Raw genomic sequence first — 21,543 nt, 5'->3', positions numbered from 1 at the left:
TGCCCAGTCTGCAAAGGAAGAAAGAAAGAAAGAAGTGAGTGAATGTGCCCACTCCTCTGGTTACCTTGTAGATACACAATGGGCACTACCCAAGATCAACAGTGGGGGACAGCAATACGTCAGCCTTGCGTCTAGTCTGCCAGAAAACTCAGAAGAAGAGGAACATACCCACAATGCAGTGTTGTGTTTGTTGTTCTGAACTTAATGTAGGAGAGAAAAACTGAAACACACAGCTGTTGTGTTTTAAAAATAAATAGTCCCTAAACTGTGTATTTGACTGACTGCTGCTGGTAAAACAAACATGATGTTTCAAAACAGTGTCGTCTTTAAGTATTAGGAGGACGTTTGATATCAACCACTGAAACACAGCAGGTAAGTTAAGATGAACAAATAAACGTTTCATTTATCTTTGACCCTTAATTTCAAATGGAACACAATTGCTCCTAGCTCTTAACTTACTAATTGTGCTTTACCGCAACAGAAGAACCACATTAGTGGATATTATTGATGAATCAAGAACAACTGTCTTTACCTTTCCTTTGTCATGGAGCGCATTTCATTTCAGATTATTGTTTGGGCTTTTTCTCAGTGTAAAAGTGTAGTGCATGTGAGCGTTGGTGGTAAAGTGGTGAGCATAGCTGCCTTCCAAGCAGTTGACCCGGGTTCGATTCCCGGCCAACACATAGACCTTTTGTGGGCTGTTAAATAGTTTCGTACTGTGCAGATAATGATGGGTCAATAAATACAGAGGAGCAAATGATTTATATTGCAGCGGCACTTTATTGGTATGGGAAAACATACGTTTACATTTCCAAAGAAAGTGTCAAAATAAAAAATATATATAATTAAAGACTTTAGAATTGTATGTACAGTACACTTGAAGAGAATACAGTAATGTATCGCATCTTAGAAACTGGCTTACAAGACCACAATTACCCCAATAACAATGATATTGTATTCCAATTAAGAGTAGACAGTTCTTTAGAAATACGTACACAGCACGTTCATCTATTTATTTTCGCTTATTTATTCATCCAGGCCTTTTAAACATAAATGTTGCGCCCAACGTGGGGCTCGAACCCACGATCCTGAGATTAAGAGTCTCATGCTCTACCGACTGAGCTAGCCGGGCCTTCAATGGTAAGGTAAACAGCCCCCTCTAGTGGGTTCCCGGTCTATTAGTGTTTTAGGGATATTTTTCGGGACTCGGGACACACAGCTTGAAATCTAGTGCCAAACCTAGTCGTCTGGTGGTCACTATGTTATATACAGTAAACAACCATTTCCTTGCAGCAGCCAACAGTATCATCTAGTTAAATCAGTTTTATAACGGTGGCTAATCTCCATAATAAGCAATGAGGTGCAAGTGCAGCTTGTACATGAGCAGGATTTGTACTCTGTCCACTGTCATGTTAATTTGATTGTCAAGTGAATTTAGACTTAGAGCTTCATGTCTTCATGCACCAGACATTGAATCCTTACCATCTAAACATTCGTTATGTTGTAGTAGTGTGCCAGGCCTAGAATGACCATCCAGGTAATGAATGGCATTGAAAATAATTGCCATGTCTCGTTCAGGGTCTGCAAAATGTCAGTTTTACCCCCAAACCAACTTTTATGCTCTTAGCATTGACAAAAGGTTTTCTCCAGTTAAATCTATTTCTGTGTACTATCTAATAGTAATTACTATCTAATTACACGTTTACACCATGTATGAAGAGTGGGTGAAATGCTTTTTTAATTATTTAAAAAACACATCTAACAAAATTATTAACTCTCTCTCTCTCTTCTCTCTCTCTCTCTCTCTCTCTCTCTCTCTCTCTCAACATCAGACTCGAGCGACGGCAAATCTCGCGCACGTCCTATGTTTACTGGTGCTAGATCCCGCGAGAGTGTGTTGCTGGGACAGAGAAAGGTCAATAATAAAGTAGATTTTCTCTTGATTTGTCTCTGAATACAAAATAATTGTATGAAAATCTTGGGAATATTGTGTGGCTTGTGACGATCAGGTCCAGTATTTAGTTCAGTGACCATGGAGCTAAAGACTGGTTCAGAAGCTGTGTTCACATTCACTCTAATATTGAAATAATAGACTAATAAGAATAAGAATAATAAAAATAATTCTTTAGAAGCTGTGTTGCTGCTTCCGGTTGTAGATGGTTGTAGAGGAGGTCTCCCTGAATGCATGCGTATGTCCAAAGTGTTGCCTCGCTGAGCCGTCTCCTGTCCAGCGTCCACTATTGTCTCAAAGTGGCACTTTTCTGACCTCTGACCTCACTGGACGGCCACTTTTTATTTCACACCTGTCCGGCTTAGCGGAGAGTGTGGTGTTGTAGAGGAGGTCTCCCTGAATGCATGCGTATGTCCAAAGTGTTGCCTCGCTGAGCCGTCTCCTGTCCAGCGTCCACTATTGTCTGAAAGTGGCACTTTTCTGACCTCTGACCTCACTGGACGGCCCGCCACTTTTTGTTTGAGCCCCGTCCGGCTTAGCGGAGAGTGTGGTGTTGTAGAGGAGGTCTCCCTGAACGCGTGCGTATGTCCAAAGTGTTGCCTCGCGGAGCCGTCTCCTGTCCATTGTTCAATTTGTATAGGCTATGCACTCCTTTGAACAGCATTTATCCATTTAGATAAATTATTAATGTTTTAAATCCCTTTTTGTTACACAGAAACATAATATGTGTTGTATAGAAACATAATGTGTCGTTTAAATGCTTAATTTATAGTTTGAATGTGCAAATTAACCGTTTTTCAATGGCTCCTTTTTGCTCTAGAGGGTACTCTTATTCTGAAGAGATCGTCCACCGGAAGTCTTATCTTTGCTCCGTTATCGTTGCTCACGGAACACAGCTTTCACGCACAATGCAGGAAGTAAACCTGAGGAGTCTTATCCGTTATATTATACCTCTATGGTCTTATCATTAAACAACGTGGCGTTTTACGTGACTGTTGACAAAAGCTAAGAAACACAAATCTGTAGTTTAAAAACGTCGTTAAGCAGCAGGAGGAGGACGATTGTTAGCAGCTCAACCACTGAAACACAGCAGGTAAAGATCAACTCATTCATGTTGCGTTTCATCCAATTATCATTTTAAAATGAACAAATCATTGTTGTGTTGGTAACCAGACAGGTGGGCACCAAAACCACCTGGGCATTAGGGATAACTGGGCACCAACACCATCTGGGCACTATAGGGATAACTGGGCAGCAAAACCATCTGGGCACTAGGGACATATGGGCACCTAAACGAGTGGGCACTTAGGGTGGAGACATCTGGGCACCACGGACATGTGGGCACTTGGACAACTGTTGGCTTCTTTTGTCATTAGGTGTGAAGACTCTTTTTGCACTCTCTTTTCTTTAAATCTTTTAACGTTTTTCTATCATTATTCTATTGTTGTTATTACCTATGCTGCTGCATTGTCTGAAGGAAGCCAAACCAAAATACGTTTTACTCTGCGGAGGGAGAGGTTCCGATTGGAGCTATACACAAGATGTAACAATAAAGTACAACCTTGAACCATGAACCTTGAACCACTGGAGACCTAGTGGTCCTGCATAGACCAGGTCTCCAGTTGTTAAAGTCCCTTTTCAATTCGTTCATTTCAGACCAGTTTCCTCAGAGCACCACAGGCAGAGATCTACGTTTTCAAGAGAGATGGCCTCCCCAAAAGATCATTAACATGGTCAGAGGAACAGCGAGAGATGGACCAGAAACATGGACTGTTTGATGCAAAGCTGCAACCTGTAGTAAAGTTGTACAGGATAGGTATGTACTGTTTCATTTACAACCTGTAGTAAAGTTGTACAGGTCAGGATAGGTATGTAGTATTTTATTAACAACCTCTAGTAAAGTTGTACAGGATAGTTATGTACTGTTTCATTTACAACCTGTAGTAAAGTTGTACAGGATAGGTATGTAGTATTTTATTAACAACCTCTAGTAAAGTTGTACAGGATAGGTATGTACTGTTTCATTTACAACCTGTAGTAAAGTTGTACAGGATAGGTATGTACTGTTTCATTTACAACCTGTAGTAAAGTTGTACAGGATAGGTATGTACTGTTTTATTTACAGGTAGTTAAACCTACAGTAACTTTCTTATAACAAAGATATAATCTCTTTTCCTCTGTTATTATTTTAGAACGAAGAAAGTGAAGTTACAGCTAATTAAATAATGAAGAGTTGTATTGATTGATTGATTGATTACTTTATTAACACGATTGTTACTATAGTACATGTAGTACAGTCAGAAGTTATGATAAGTCATTATTCAATTGCTTCATTTCAGACCAGTGTGTGGAGTCCAGACTGCAGGTGAAGATGAACTCTCCAGACTCAGCCAGGGCCATGTCTATTAAACAGGAGGAACCTGAAGACCATCCACTCAGTAAGTTTCATGTGCTCATTTTTTCTTTCATATTTTCTCTCCTGTAGGGCTGTCACAATATCAAATTTACACTATACAATAACAATGGTAAAAAAAATATACCAGCACAAATGTCTAGACATACAGAGCCACTGCATACACATCTCTTTACATAGATTTTAAACTACGACCAACTACTTTGGAGGTGACACACTGTTCATACATACAGACAAATCCTGTTCTGTACGGCTTGGCCTACAGCCTAATGTACTCCCGAATCAGAGCTCACGTGTGAAGTATGAGAGAGAGAGAGAGAGAGAGAGAGAGAGAGAGAGAGAGAGAGAGAGAGAGAGAGAGAGAGAGAGAGAGAGAGAGAGAGAGAGAGAGAGAGAGAGAGAGAGAGAGAGAGAGAGAGAGAGAGAGAGAGAGAGAGAGAGAGAGAGAGAGAGAGAGAGAGAGAGAGAGAGAGAGAGAGATGCATGTGGTCCCTGACCATGCATTTAGTAATGTAGGAAAGTGAATATTTGTATTATATGTTATGTTATCGACCACTAGTTGAGAAACATATGATGTATGATGACGCATCAATGTTGTCAGTTACTTGGAAGTCGGATGTCAAGAACTTCCACAGAAATGTGAGTTCGAATTTCAAGGGAAACTGTACCCATACCGGTTTACCTGGCTGAGTCATCATCAGTAGGAAATGTGCCCATATCAATTGCATGTGCTTGCTCATACATATGTTGCAATGAATCAGTTAACATGAGTTTAATATGGAAGGTTAAGAGAACAGAATAGGGGTAACCATGGGAAAGGAATGGATCAGTGGTTCTCAATCTTTTCTGAGCTCTGGACCACTAGCATATCTCAGTTAAATAATGACTGTTAAGGGCTTGATTTAATTCACCTCGAATTAACAAATTAAATTAAGGCCTTAACACTCATTATTTAATTTCAAGCTTTTTCCCTCACACCACGGCCATATCCCCCCTCCCAACACAACAGTGGTAACCAGGTTGATTCTCAGTCAGGGTGGTGGTCCCTGGTTCATAAGCAGTTGAAAACCCATGCTTTAGACCATTATTTGTATCAAAAGAGTCCATCTTTGGACACATTTTCCATGTGTAATCTTGGATTAAGCGTGTTTTTTTTCCCTAATACATCCCATAATCTTTGCACCCAGTTGGGCTTAGGTCAATTTCCTTTACCTTCTTCAAATACTGTTGTTATTTTTGAGACCACTAGGTCTCCAGTTATTAATGTCCCTTTTCAATTCCTTCATTTCAGACCAGTGTGTGGAGTCCAGACTGCAGGTGAAGATGAACTCTCCAGACTCAGCCAGGGCTATCTCTATTAAACAGGAGGAACCTGAAGACCATCCACTTAGTAAGTTTTATGTGCTCATTCTTTCTTTCATATTTTCTCTCCTGTAGGACTGTCACAATATCAAATTCACAATATACAATAACAATGGTAAAAAATACCAGCAGAAATGTCTAGACATACAGAGCCACATCATACAAATCTGTTGACATAGATTTTAAACTACGACCAACTACTTTGGAGGTGACACACTGTTCATACATACAGACAAATCCTGTTTGCTCCTGTCACGCACGTGGAAAAGAAGGGTTGGCCGCGTGCATTTCCATTGAAATGCATTGGACCAAACGTCCCGCCATGGCCAGATTTGGCGAGAACATTTGCGTCTTGCGCCCACAATAAAAACCCAGTTGGGTTTAGGTCAATTTCCTTTAACTTCTTTAAATATTGTTATTCTTGAGTCCACTAGGTCTCCAGTTATTAAAGTCCTTTTTCAATTCCTTCATTTCAGACCAGTGTGTGGAGTCCAGACTGCAGGTGAAGTTGAACTCTCCAGCCAGGGCCATGTCTATTAAGCAGGATGAACCTGAAGACCATCCACTCAGTAAGTTTCATGTGGTCATTCTTTCTTTCATATATTTCTTTTCATATTTTCTGTCCTGTAGGGCTGTCACAATATCTAATTTACACTATACAATAACAATGGTAAAAACAAAAAACACATGTCTAGACATACAGAGCCACATCATAAAAATCTGTTGACATAGATTTTAAACAAGACCAAGACCTACTAGAACTACTTTGAAGGTGACACACTGTTCATACATACAGACAAATCCTGTTCTGTACGGCTTGGCCTACGGCTTGGCCTACAGCCTTATTTACTCCCAAATCAGAGCTCATGTGTGAAGTATTGTGTTTTATTTGCTCTTCTCTAACACCATTATTCTCTTGAGTAAGGTAACTAAATATATCAATTCAGGTTACTTTTCAAAATATGTATTTAGATAAACTAAAACATTAAAACCTGATTACTTTCAGCACTTCAGTTTCCAGAAACACCTGTAATAACCCGTATTTAGTAACTCTGGTCAATCTAAGTTGGTTGATTTTTAGATTTTTTTACACAAATGTATTAACATTTTCGGAATCCAGTATTCAATATCATGTTTTCTTTCTGCTCCTAGACATCCTGCACATGGTTGTGTGTAAAGAAGAGGTTCCCACTAAACAGGAGAGGAGCCCCAGTCTGCTCCAGGAGGAACCAGAGCCTCCACGGATTAAAGAGGAACAAGAGGAGATACTTCAAAGACCAGAGCAGCCTGATGGGTCAATGTTGACATTACTAGCAGTGAAACATGAAGAGGAAGATGATGATAAAGACGTCTCTTCAAACTGCTCTGAAGTTGAACCTGACTCTGACACTGAAGTCACTGAAGACAGTGATGATTGGGAGGAGACCAGTGGAGGTTAGTCAGCTTTAAACACAAGGACAGGGATAATGTGTGGGGAAAACTGGCAGTTTGCATGATGACTAAATGGGGAGAAAAAAGAGGAAATGAAATAAAAACATAAATATTAACTCATTCACTGCCAGGGTTATTTCTGGCTGCGTTTGACCACTGCCAGCAATTTTTGTCTTTTTTTTACCTTTCACTGGTCACAGAAAATGTATATTCATTATGTTTGCTTGTCCGATCGTTTGTAAACACACGGTATCCGTGAGCGTCGCCCAGAGCAATTTTTTTTTCTCCAACCTTCTCTTTTAGCAGCATGTGAATATACCATTTCTCGCCAAAGATGCACGCTTTTCTTACCTTTTCAACTGGCCACAGAAAATGTTTATCCCTTATGATCGCTTGTCCGACTGTTTGTAAACACACACGGAATGTGTGTGCGTCGCCCAGAGAAAAATGTTCCAACCCGGGACAGCCCCTTCTCTTGCAGCAGCATGTTGAAAATAGGATGTCTCGCGAAATGCAGGGAGAAAAAAAGTCAACTCAAGATAGAGCCGTCTTAATGAAAAGGTAAAACAGGAAGTGGACGGAGGCGGAAATCTTCATGTTGTATTTTTACTAACCATTTGGAATCTGTCTGTGTCTGTCTCTGTCTCTGTCTCTGTCTCTGTCTCTCTCTCTCTCTCTCAGGGGTGATGTCCCACTCTTCCCAGACTCAGGCCTTCTCTTGTTCTGAGTGTCCATCCACCTTCACGTCTCAGGTCCTCCTCCATAAACACATCAAGAGGAGCCACAATGACCTCTTGCAACGAAGAGAAAAAACGTTCCATTGTAAACTCTGTAACAAGAGTTTCAATTTCTCGGGTAACCTCAAGAGACACCAGCGTATCCACACTGGAGGAAAAAAGTTCCACTGTAAACATTGTAAAATGAGTTTCAATGAGTCAGGTCACCTGAAGTCTCACCAGCTTACTCACACTGAAGAAAAACGTTTTCATTGTAAAACTTGTGACAAGAGTTTCAGTTACTCCAGTAACCTGAGCAAACACCAGCGTACTGTCCACACTGGAGAAAAACCTTTCCACTGTAAACACTGTGACAAAAGTTTCTCTCATTCATGTTACCTGAAGACACACCAGCGTGTCCACACCAGAGAAAAACCTTTCCACTGTAAACACTGTGACAAAAGTTTCTCTCATTTATGTCACCTGAAGACGCACCTGAATGTCCACACTGGAGAAAAACCTTTCCACTGTAAATATTGTAACAAGAGTTTCAATAACTCAGGTACCCTAGATAGACACCAGCGTATCCACACTGCAGAAAAACCTTTCCATTGTAAACATTGTGATAAGAGTTTCAGTACCTCAGGTAGCCTAAAGAGACATCAGCCTATCCACACTGCAAAAAAAACGTTCCACTGTAAACATTGTGACAAGAGTTTTGTTGCGTCAGGTAGCCTTAAGAGACATCAGCTTACCCACACTGAAGGAAAACGTTTTCATTGTAAATATTGTGACAAGAGTTTCAGTAGCTCCAGTAACTTGAGGAAACATCAGCGTATCCACACTGGAGAAAAACCTTTCAACTGTAAACACTGTGACAAAAGTTTCTCTCGTTCATGTGACCTGACAACACACCTGCGTGTCCACACTGGAGAAAGACCTTTCCGCTGTGAATACTGTAACAAAGATTTCTTGTGTTCAACTAATTTGAAGGGACACCTGCGTGTCCACACTGGAGAAAGACCTTTCCATTGTGATTATTGCGGGAAAGGTTTCTCGCATTCAAGTAATCTGAGTAGACACCTGTGTGTCCACACCAGAGAAAAACCTGTCCAGACCAAAAAAAAACCTTACGAATGTAAACGTTGCGACAAGAGTTACGGCTATGCATGTGACCTGAAGAGACACCAGCGTGTCCACGCTGAAGAAAAGCCTTTCCACTGAAAACATTGTGACAAGAGTGTCAGTGAGTCAGTTTCTCTAGAAAGAGGATGTGGGAAAGGTTTGGAATTTGGAAAATGCTTCACTATGTATCGTTTTTGGCTATTGATTCTGTTCATAAAATGTCTCACTCTACGCAAAATGTGTAACATCAAACAATGAAGTGCCGCGCTGCATAGTCTGTGTGAGGAGCGGTTTAATGTACAGACGTCAGTAACAAAAAAAAACTGCACCGGTTGGTGATCTTGTCTAGGGTGCCGGGATGACCAGATGTGTCATACAGATGCGGTGGGGAGGTTAAAGTTTACAAGGATTGCAAGCAGCATTAGTGCTTGCACACACCAGCGTGTCCACACCAGAGAACGCCCCCCCCCCCCCCCCACTAACATGCTACGATATCAATTAAAGCTATGGAGGTGGTTCTGTACACACATTTGTAAACTAAAGCATTTACCCAAAAATGTTGCTAGAACCACCAGACTTTCTCGATCCACCTCTCGATTTTATCTTTGGCCACCGACCGTGGCGTTTTTCTCCATCGCGGCAGCTGTCGGTAACTGGTCTGATTGTCTGTCCGTGAGCATGATCTCCCCGCACGGTAACATTACATTGCGATCTAAATTTAACTCCGTGAGGGTACAGTTAGAACCAAGTGGACCCGTGGTCCATGTATGTGTACCCTCTCGGAGTAACAAAAACATCCACAATGGCTCTTTTAAGCCATCCGCTCATATTGAACATCATTCCTAAGTAAATTGATTATGAACAGTGAGCTAAATCAGTTTGTGTGCCTCAGCTTCTGCAAGGGCTTGTGTGTGTTTTCGTGTGCTACTGCTTGTTCTCGGTTGGTGTTGGCGACCCATAGTTTGAGAACCACTGCAATAGATGAATACATTATGGACTATCATGATATGATAAACGATATGATGTCATGATATGACAGTCATGTTTCAGGGCTAGTTAGAATGTAACATACAGTTGTATTTTTAAACCATTACGTAATGAGCATTTACATGTAGCTTTCCAGAATTCTGGAAATTTGAGTCAGGAAAGTGTGGAATTTAAAAATGGAAAATGTATTGGAACCCACTATTTACTCTGTTGTTTCTGGACCATGTAATTCACTCTGGTCATGCATTTTGGTAACCAAATGTAGCCTGTGGGACCTCCCAGAATGTATTAATAATGTGTTGGTTGGCTCATACTAGTAAACAACTTTGTTAACAATTCTTATTGCTTTAAAAAAAAAGTATGTATGTCCACACAACTTAATGTTTTAAAAGTGTTTCCCCAGACTTCATAAAAGGGACAAGGACAGACGGATACAGGACACATGACCGGGTGGGGCGTGCATTCCCGACTTGTATCGTTCCCTACTTGCACCGTTCCTGAGTAGGCCGATCCCAGCAGGCACTGGGTCTAGTATATATAATTACACAAAACCTGGGTGTCTGTGTGTTGTGTATCTGTCCGGTGCATAACTCAGGCACCGTCCGACTGTTTGACTTCAAACATAGCGTGTAGTACTGAGTACCGAGTGGGACTCTAGCCAGACGAATGGCCGATGTCTGTGTCTGTCCGTGGGTTTGTGGAGGACGCACCGACTCTCTGTGTGTTTCGGGGAGTTGTAGGCATCGGCTTTCTTGACTGGCCAAACTGACCCTTTAGCTTCATGGATTAGGCCAGCTTTGCATCACGTTTTTGCCACTCCACTGATATACTCACTGTAAGTGGTGACATGCTAAATAGAATTGCAGTCGTCTGTGTCTCTGTCTGTACAGTACGTATATACTATGGAGTACACTAAGTGCAGTATGTACTGTATGCTACATGTACAGTACAGTATTATACAGTAGATTTAGTATATACTCTTATCAACTACAGGGACATATTATTTAAATGAAGTTAAAAGGTGGGTTGATGATAAGAAACATGTACTGTATCTGCACAAATCAAGACATGTGTAGTGGCTTTTTGTTGGTTTGATCCAAACCTTCTCAAGTCAATAAATCCCACTTATGCACCTTGAGACACGTCTTGTACGCAGGCTAAAGAATCCATTGTCCACAGCTTGAATTTCATTTTGCATATTTACTTATCCACACATGTGCATACAAACAATTTCTCATGGCATTGTTCTTGGGTCGCGCTGGTAAAAAACATCTGTCCACCCAGTCCCAGGTGCAACACGTCATAATAATAATAATAATCAAACAAACAAAAACAGTGAATTGGCTTATACAACATGTTTCAATAAGAAACATCAGACGTCAATAGGTAGTATTTAACCACTATAACTTTATATTAACTATTAACCCTATACTTGGCTACCATCAGCCTGTTGAACAAGGCATGACCACCGCCTGTCATCAGGTTGGCCTTGGACTTTTGCCTTCGTCATGGAACTACCTGTGGATTAGTAAAGCAACCTTTGAGGACTATATGGTTGAACTTGTCACACCTTAATCTTCATGTACAATGCACCCCCTAGACAGGGCCAGGAGGAATTTGGATGGGACAAGTAGATTAGAGAACTACTTGTAGGGGGAAAAAACCTTAATGTCAGACTCGCGTTCATAATAACTCGACTTGTATTGCAAATTATTGTTGTTATTCACTTACACTATAAATAACTATAAATATAAACTATAAATCTGCCAGTGTTTCATTACACCCAATGGGAGGCACGATTTCAGTTATTTTACTATTATATAAATATTAAATATTGGTTAACTGAGGGGAGAAAATGTATGTATTTTTATGTATTATGACAGTCAGTTTTACAATTAATGGAATGGCTATGATCTGATCACTATTAAGTTGTATTACATTAATATTAGAGTGTTATGTGGTATTACATTGAAGCCTATGCAAAGCATTGTAGCACACATACACATACACACGCACACGCGCGCGCGCACACACACACACACACACACACACACACACACACACACACACACACACACACACACACACACACACACACACACACACACACACACACAAAGGTGAAACATCAGCTATGATGTCTTAACATTAATATATTTAGGATGTTTGGGAGAATTTATTCTCCAGGCACAATTCAGAATCAACTTTAGTGTCACATGTTTACATCACATGATTACAGATGTTAAGGACAATTACAATTATACAACATCTGGAGTTACAGGAAGAGTTCAAATAGAGAAAGAATATCGAAGAAAGGTACACAGAGCAAGTACAAACTAAACTAAACAGGAAGGAGCAAGTATATGCATCTTCAGAAGTATATACATGTATTAATATACCAATGGATCCATGTCTGCAGACAGGACTGATAAAATAAGATTGTGGGTCTGCTTTTATAACTTGTTGTGGCCCTACATCTTGGCACACAATAATATGAAATCTCATGATTAGTTAAGATCGTTTTAGGTCAGCCTGACCCAATGCAATTCATCCATTTCACTCTAAATCTTACATAACTGCTTTCCTGTTTCCCAGAACATTCTGGTATAATAATAACCAAACTCTGAACTGCCTGAAACATGCATTCCATCATTCTCTTCTCCATGCAATGATTCATATAAACAATATTTCTGCAAAAAAAAATAACTTGTGATGTTCTTACTGTGTCACAGTCTGAATATACCATACAGTTTGAATGCATCATCATCATAAATAGTGATATATTTACATGCTATTTTTTTTACAAATATTTATCATGTAATATGGTATGTTTGTATATGTTGTATCCTGCATTTCTATGAGACGTGATCAGACCTGTGCAGCATCAATGTGCACTGATGAAAGCTGTGATAGATATAGGGCTTTAACTATCCATGATCTTCTTCACGATTATTCTATAGATTACTTTCCTGATTAATCCAAAACTCAAGAATATATTTTATATGTATTGTTTTAAATAGGCTATATATCAACTAATCAATGACTTTAGCCCTATTTTATACTTTGACGCACAAACGTGTCATGCAAGACTACTGAAAGTAGCTGATCTACAAGCTCAAAATGCGTCACATCTTGACACGTGAGCTTGTAGATTGGCTATCACCATTATTTAAGCTTTGGAAGTTTTGCTCTTATGCAAATAATGACATGCCCAAAATAGGGATTGATCATTAATTAGTTAATTGTATTTTTATGATAAATTAAATTGATTGGTTGGATGAACTGCTTTACTCCTAGATGGATGTTCTCTTGTCTACAGGTCTGGAAGGTCACATAGTACTGTTACTGTATATAAACAATGGACAGTACCCGAGACCAACAGTAGGGGGCAGCAATAGATTTGGCGTCTCGACAAAGTGATCGTCAGAAGAAGAACATACCCACAATGCAGTAGTGAAAACAACATGGTGTGTTGACTGACTGTTGTTGACGCTTTAAAATACCATGGATGTATATAAAAGTAAAATACAAAGAAAAGTAAAACGTGTCGTTTCTAAACAGTGTCGTCGTTAAGCAGCAGGAGGACGTTTGTTAGCAGCTCAACCACTGAAACACAGCAGGTAAAGATCAACTCATTCATGTTGGCTTTCATCTATTTATCTAGCCCCATTTAGAACCTCTCCCTCCGCTATGTAGCTCCGAGATGAGGTCCTACGTAGCCCGGTGCCGTTTTAGCAGGACATTGTCGCACATTTTCCACATGTTTCTTACCCCTTTCTGCACATCGTATCCAAAAAGTAAAGGTTTTCTGAAATGCTCTCAGGTGTTTTAAGTTCTAGCTGGCAATAAAATCTATCCAACGAGTTGAAAAAAGTGTTTAAATCGCTTCTCTCCTCAGCCGGTTCCATAATATTATGCATTAGAAGATGCAATTCAACATTTGACCAGTAGGGGAATCTAATGTTAACTCTGCGGGAGCAACTTCGGGGTATGTCATAAAAACATTTAGGAGAGAAGCTATTTAAACGCTTTTTTTCATCTCGTTGGATAGATTGTATTGTCAGCTAGAACTTCAGAGAGCATTTCAGAAAACCCTTACTTTTTGGATACGATGTGCAGAAAGGGGTAAGAAACATGTAAGTGGAAAATATTTATGGAAAATGGAAAATGTCCTGCTAAAACGGCACCGACAAACGAGGAACCTCATCTCGGAGCTATACAGCGGAGGGAGAGGTTCCGATTGGAGCTACTATTTATCATTTTAAAATGAACAAATCAATATTGTGTATCACCCATTTGTTATATCTTATTATTGACCCATTTAAGATGGATCATGAATCTAATTGCTCTAACTGGCTAGATAATGTGATCATAAACACGTTACACAACCAGTAGCAAGAGGGTAACCTGAACCTCATCTTTATGAATCATCATTAGATGTAACATGAATCGAATTGCTCTTACTCGCTATAAAATGTGGTCATAAACCAGTGGTGGAAGAATGAAGTACTCAGATATTTTACTTAACTATACCACAGTGTAAATACAGTGTAAATACTCTGTACAAGTAAAAGACCTGTGTTCAAAAATGTTATGAGCAAAAGTACAATGGTATTGGCATCAAAATATACTTAAAGTACCAAAAGTAGAAGTACTAAAATGTTTGAAAATAGGTGACCATGTTTACCATTATTAAAGTCCCTTTTCAATTCCTTCATTTCAGACCAGTGTGTGGAGTCCAGACTGCAGGTGAAGATGAACTCTCCAGACTCAGCCAGGGACATTTCTATTAAACAGGAGGAACCTGAAGACCATCCACACCTCAGTAAGTTTCATGTGCTCTTTCTTTCTTTAATATGTTCGGTTTTGTATGGCTGTCACAATATCAAATTTACAGTGTACAATAACAATGGTAACTGTAGCAAAAATGTCCAGACATTCAGAGCCACATCATAAAAATCTGTTTACATTTCACTTCTGGAGGTGGATCTGTTTCATAATGTCATGCACTAAGCGGCATGAGCTGTGATTGGACAGACTACTGGACAGACAGACAGACCTGTTGTATACGGCTTGGCCTACAGCCTAATTTACTCCCAAATCAGAGCTCACATGTGAAGTATTATGTTTTAATATCGCTATACTATCATGTTATTTTTCTGCTCCTAGACACCCTGCACATGGTTGTGTGTAAAGAGGAGGATTCTCCTGAACAAGAGAGGAGCCCCAGTCTGCTCCAGGAGGAACCAGAGCCTCCACAGATTAAAGAGGAACAGGAGGAGATACTTCAAAGACCAGAGGAGCCTGATGGGTCAATGTTGACATTACTAGCAGTGAAAAGTGAAGTTGATGAAGACATCTCTTCACACTGCTCTGAAGTTGAAGTTGAGCTTGATTCTGACACTGAAGTCACTGAAGACAGTGATGATTGGGAGGAGACCAGTGGAGGTCAGTCCGTGTTAAACACAGGGACAGGAACTTAGGGCTGTCAGTTGTACTGTAAAATGCCATTCGAATTTCAAAGCCTTATTATTTTTAATTTCGCATGCATGTTCCCGTGCGCGCGCGCAATTTTTTTCGGGCGGATTCGGGTACTTTATTCCCGTCTAAAAATGTATTTCGGTTCTAGGGTTAGGGTTATACAGTACAACGAACATCGAGGTGGTTAATCATGCACGTTATGTCCACTAGACGGCGCCCCATCCAAACGCCAAAGCTATTTTTTCAACACAACAACACTGATGTCGCTTGCATGTAATAATGATAGGCAGACACAAAATGTATAACGTTGGATACGTTGTATTTTATTGAGTACAGCACAGATTGCTATCTAATGCACTTCACTTGTGCACTCAGTAGACTCAATATGAAACGAGGAAGGAACAGTCTTTAACAGCAGGACAAGTCCAGTTTCTCTCTCTTCTTTTTTTTTTAAACAATGAATAGGCTCCTATCATGACATGAACACATTGTGTTCATGTACACTGAACAGTCCCAATAAGTCCAGCAATGAAAGTGAAATAAGCCAACATAGCTACATTGCAACTGTAGTGTAAATCTGTTAAGTTATCTTGTCAACTTTGACCAAACAAAACCACTGTTCCAAACGAATAAAATAATATGAAAATAATAAAGTGCTCAGCGTTCAGCAGCATCAAATAAAAACAAAACAAAACAACAACATTGGTGAGACTTAAAGGTTGTTAGCCAAAAACACAAGGCGATCCACATTTTCTGGATCTAATGCAGAGCGTTTTTTATTTACGATTATCCCGGCGGTGGAGAAAACCCTCTCTGCTCTAACCGAAGTACCCGGGATGCACAAATAGCGCCGTGCCAGCTGGGCAAGGTGGGGGTACTTGGAACATGACACCCCCCACCACTCAAGTGGTTTGCCGTCTCTCGGTAGCGGAATCTCTCCCTCGTACGACACCATCTCTTGTTGTAGTATGTCTACGGTGGCACCTATAGTAGGACCACATTGAAAAGAAGTGTTTCGTTACACTTTATGATTTAATGTGTATATCCTGGGTTTAAGTTATACTGTGCTTACTTTTATTTATTTTACCAAAATAATTTACAAAAATAAAATAAAAACAAACCTGATGGATCTGTGGCTTGACTGTAAACATTCCCAAACAGATCTCCCATGGCGCTAAGAGCTGTTTTCTTGGCTGTCTTCTTGCCCTGGTGCGATGTCCCTGCTGTAGCCATGGCTGCTCCTTCCTCGTCTTGCCCCGGGTCCTCAGCAATCACAACCACATCTCGCTCCTCTTCAACCCACAGCAACTGCAGTTCACTTTTAATTTTCTCACGTACTTTATGTTTTTGTCCGTCATCCAAATGAACCAGCCGGTGGAACCGCGGGTCGAGGTAGCTAGCGGCGTTAAGTAGCATGAAGGCAGCTGCTTTGTCCTCACTGTATCTCTTCTTGAGGTCAGTTGAGATCTTTGTTTTCATTTCATTGACTGCTGCTGGGTCGTCGGTGGAAGCCTGGAGTTGCGACAAAAGCACAAACTTAAGGGGAAGAACGGCTGATGCTGTTGGGAATCGGTCGGTTGATAAAGCCTCAGTGGCCACTTTGAAAGGCTTAAGCACTTCTCTGACCCTCTCCATAATCGTCCACTCATTGGTGCTCAACTCCAGATGACCGAGTTTCTTTTCCATGATTACCGCTGCTACGGGAGCTTGTTGCTCAGCTGCCCGACACACCATATCGTAGGTGCTATTCCACCGAGTAGCGCAGTCGTTGATTAGCTTATTTTGTGTGACAGAAAGTGCCGTCTGCTTGGCCTCCAGGAGGTACGTGTCTGCTGGAGACTTGTTGAAATGCAGTGCTGTGGCCTTTAGTCTGCTGACCGGAGTATGAATGGCTCGAACTGCTAGACCTTTCCTCACAGCCAGGTTAATTGTGTGAGCCATACACGGGACGCTGGTGGCATGGAGGTGCTGCTCCACCGCATTAATATAATTAGTTGCGTTGTCCGTGGTGATGGAGAGAACGGACTCACGACTAACGTTGTACTCATCGAGTATGCCTTCTATGTAGCCTGCGACATTCTCAGCTGTGTGGCTTGTCTGGGCTTCCGCCGTTTTGAGAATGACATCTTTCAGCTCCCATTTCTCATTTATAAAATGTGCAGTGAGTGTCACATAGCTTTCCGTGGCTAGTGACGTCCACCCATCTGTGGTCAGGGCAATCTTTTCGCCATTAACCATTTGTCTGACTTTGTCTTTAGTGACATCGTATAGCTTCACAACTCTGTCAGTGATTGTAGTGTTGCAGGGAATTGTGTACCTTGGCTCAAGCTCCCGTATGAACTCTTGGAACCCAGCCCCCTGCGAGAGGTTAATCGGCCTCATATCTTTGCAGATAAATTGGGTCAATTTCTTTGTAATCGCCTTCTGGCGAGCAGCAGGTAAACCTCGCGTTGAGGAGGGGGGCAGAAACGAGGTGATCCTAGCCTGTTTTAAATGTGGTTCATCCACATCTGCCATCTGGAGAAATGTAGCAGGGTGCAACATTGCGACATGATTCCTCAGGTTGCTTGTAGTGGTGTGATACTTCATTTCGATCTTGCATACTCTACAGATTGCTATGTCTTTTCTTGTTATTTTTCCGTTTTTGGATGGAAATCCAAAAACTTTCCACACATCACTCCTTAAATGATCAGGAGTGGTGATCTCTGGTGCATCCACGACGTCGCCGCCTTCCGCCATGTTTACAACTACTGCACTCTCGCGAGGTGCCGGCTCTCAAACAGTATTGTTGATATCACGTGACCTGACGAGCACCTTTTTTACATGCCTGCAGGCAAGGAGCGGGCTTGTTTCGCATCGTTAGATTCTTTTATAAAATACATTTTATATAAAATGTTATAGAAACAAAATGTATTAAAAAAAAAATTTATAAATGATAAAAGCTATATTCGAATACCAATTTTAACATTCGAATAGTAAAATAAAAAAATAACATTCGATTTTTTTTCGAATAGTGAAATTCGTTCTGACAGCCCTACAGGAACTACATGTGTGGGAAAACTGGGAGTTGGTATGACGACTAAATTGGGGAATAAAAGATTTAAAAACTATTAAATCAGAAATATTAACAAGGAAGCCGTAGTGCTCCTAAACAATTGACTTGTTTGATAATGGAAGCTATATGTATTTGTACTCACCATTTCTAACCCCCCTCTCTCTCTCTTTCTCTTTCTCTTTCTCTCTCTCTCTCTCTCTCTCTGACGACTAAATTGGGGAATAAAATATTAAAAAACTATTAAATCAGAAATATTAACAAGGAAGCCGTAGTGCTCCTAAACAATGTTTGATGATGGAAGTTATATTTGTACTCACCAGTTTCTCTCTCTCTCTCTCTCTCTCTCTCTCTCTCACTCACTCACTCACTCACTCACTCACTCACTCACTCACTCACTCACTCACTCACTCACTCACTCACTCACTCACTCACTCACTCAGAAGTGAGGTCCCAGTCTTCGCAGACTCAAATCACCAGCTCTACAACCAGCCAGAAACAAGGAGATGCTGATCAACCAAGATCCTATAGTCATCAACAATTTACCGAGGCTTTAACTCAACCAGAAGAACTAAAGGCTTACATAGACTTCCTGAATCAACCAGATGGAGAAAAACCTTTCCACTGTAAACATTGTAAAAAGAGTTTCAGTCAGTTAGGTAAACTTAAGACACACCAGGTTATCCACACTGGAGAAAAACCTTTCCACTGTAACTTTTGTGACAAGAGTTTCTGTCGGTCAGATAACCTTAAGTCACACCTGCGTGTCCACACTGGAGAAAAACCTTTCCACTGTAAACAGTGTGACAAGAGTTTCAGTCACTCAGGTCACCTGAAGAAGCACCAGCTTACCCACGCTAAATTCTTGCTCTGGAAACCACTTTGAGCTGCATTTCATGTCATGAAAGGTGCTATACAAATAAAGTTTATTATTATTATTATTATTACTGAAAACATTGTGAACAGAGTTACAGTCAGTCAGGAGACCTGAAGAGACACCAGAGTATCCACACTGGAAAGGAGTTTCAGTCAGTTAAGTGCTCTGAAAAGAGTGCATTCACACCAAGGATGAATTTTTTTACGGTCCTCTATAAATTAGCTCAATGATCAAATTAAACAGCTGTATGTTGGCAGGGAGTTGGATAGACAAACAAACATATAATGATTTATACTGCTCTTGTCAACAGAGGCCTCCATTAGTACTCGTAAAGCTGGATTAAGAGAGTCTGCTAAATGCCTGAATTGCCTTTTGGAGACATTTCCGAGCTTCTTTTCTTCTTAGAAAAATTGCTGAAAACCTCCCAAGATGGCACCACCTGGCCATTGAACTCCATTGAATGGTTCCTCAAGCTATATAAAGCTATATAAATTACTATTTTAAACCATATCAATTGTAGAAGGTAGAACTGTTTTTCTAGAATCTTAGTTTTAATCATTTGATTTAAAGGGGTAGTTCACCCCCAAAATAACTATTTTTCTATTGATTACTCACCCCATGGAGCCTTGAATTCATAGATATTTTTTTGTTTTTGTCACATTCCTAAGCCAATAATTTGATTATAATAATTAATAATAAATAATAATAAAAAATTTGATTCCGGTAGGAGACACAAATGCATTTGTGTCTCCTACCGGAATCGATGGGGCTAAATTTATTATAATCAAATAATAAAGGAAGGAATGCGACAAAAACAAAAAAATATCCATGAATTCAAGGCTCCATGGGGTGAGTAATCAATAGAAAAAAAGTTATTTTGGGGGTGAACTACCCCTTTAATGTAATTTTGCTGTATTCTATTACATGCCCAATTAATGGGGTATTGTTTGAATTATTTTAGGTATTAAATCAGTTAACTGAGGGAAAACTACTTTGCATGCATTTTTGATTAATTTTGCCAGTAATTATTACACTATTGGTGAATCATGACCATAAACTACTTTGCATGCATTTTTGATTAGTTTTGCCAGTAATTATTACACTATTGGTGAATCATGACCATAACATATTTGATTCAGTGTCAAAACATATATAATTATATTACATACTATATTGAATAAATACCCCCTTTTTGTGGTTTTCAAAAAATAATTGACACAGAAACAAATATGTTATGGTCTTTATTCACCAGGAGCGTGGATGGCTTGGTTCCAGGCTTAAAATAATGAATATAAATATTTTCGGAAATATCTACGTGAAAAATTAATGGGCTTTTGATTTGTGGCACCACCAAATGGCCGTCACTAGTACTGCTATGCCCTATAACCAAACTCAGAACTGTCTGGAAACTGTTCTGTTGAAAACAGTGTGTCCTGTTTATTATGTAAACCAGCATTTGTGGGGTACCCTAAAGAAACACCTTCAGGAGGCTGCAATTATGCAGTTTATTAATTATGACAGTAATTGGTACAATTAATGAAATAGCTATGATCATTATTATGTTGTATTACATTATTAAATTGTGATGTGAATCTGAATAAGAATCAGCTTTATTGTCACATAACAGGTTTACACTACAGAAATAAAAAAGTGAGTGAAATTAGATTGTGTGCAAGTTCTGTTGTTTTTATTTCCATAGAAAATATGAAAGGGAAGAAGAAGAAGGGGGGAGAGAGATCAATCAAAGACAAACAAATGATCTACATATTTACACATAGTACCTGGGGTAAGATAAAGGTGTGTGAGCAGAGCAGCAGATGTATACTGTACATGATATACTATGGAGTGGACATTAAGGTCTGTCAAGTATGTCAACCAATCAATCAAACCATTTCAATTATTTTAATTATATGCTGGTTAACTGAGGGATGTATTTTTTTATGATTTATGACTAATAATTACACCTAATGTAATGACTATGATCACTATTAAGTCGTGTAATGTGAGGGCAAATTAAAGCCTGTGCAAAGCCCTATATCGTGTGCGCGCGCGCGCGCACACACACACAAACACACACACACACACACACACACACACACACGTGCAAGATGTTTTATTACTACGCTATAAGTCTAATGGATTATTATC

At 40.0% G+C, this 21,543-nt stretch overlaps 1 protein-coding gene across 3 annotated transcripts; it reads left to right on the top strand.

Moving 5' to 3' along the window:
• Positions 1-239: 239 nt before the first annotated feature.
• Positions 240-20,059, top strand: LOC308090442 (uncharacterized protein). 3 transcript variants are annotated; one of them, XM_080435631.1, is made up of 7 exons: positions 240-372; positions 3,608-3,767; positions 4,291-4,389; positions 5,656-5,754; positions 14,709-14,810; positions 15,155-15,433; positions 18,962-20,059. In XM_080435631.1, the coding sequence occupies exons 2-7, from the start codon at positions 3,704-3,706 to the stop codon at positions 19,402-19,404; spliced, it is 1,086 nt and encodes a 361-aa protein (XP_080291757.1). In that variant the 5' UTR covers positions 240-372; positions 3,608-3,703; the 3' UTR covers positions 19,405-20,059. The 3 variants fall into 3 exon arrangements, with proteins under 3 accessions (XP_080291757.1, XP_080291755.1, XP_080291756.1); XM_080435629.1 differs by lacking the exons at positions 14,709-14,810; positions 15,155-15,433; positions 18,962-20,059 and adding exons at positions 6,203-6,295; positions 6,879-7,160; positions 7,839-10,178; XM_080435630.1 differs by lacking the exons at positions 5,656-5,754; positions 14,709-14,810; positions 15,155-15,433; positions 18,962-20,059 and adding exons at positions 6,879-7,160; positions 7,839-10,178.
• Positions 20,060-21,543: the final 1,484 nt, after the last annotated feature.

Source organism: Gymnoscopelus braueri (genome assembly GCF_963280865.1).
Source record: "Gymnoscopelus braueri genome assembly, chromosome: 8".
In the NCBI taxonomy this organism is placed as follows: Eukaryota; Metazoa; Chordata; class Actinopteri; order Myctophiformes; family Myctophidae; genus Gymnoscopelus; species Gymnoscopelus braueri.
The sequence above is the reverse complement of the archived record's forward strand: the minus strand, read 5'-3'. Positions and strand labels throughout refer to the sequence as shown.

Coding starts and splice junctions, on each gene's coding strand:
- LOC308090442 (XM_080435629.1), top strand. CDS start 3,704: ATGGACCAGAAACATGGACTGTTTGATGCAAAGCTGCAACCTGTAGTA. Junction 3,768..4,290: donor AGTAAAGTTGTACAGGATAG/GTATGTACTGTT, acceptor GCTTCATTTCAG/ACCAGTGTGTGGAGTCCAGA. Junction 6,296..6,878: donor ACCTGAAGACCATCCACTCA/GTAAGTTTCATG, acceptor TTCTGCTCCTAG/ACATCCTGCACATGGTTGTG.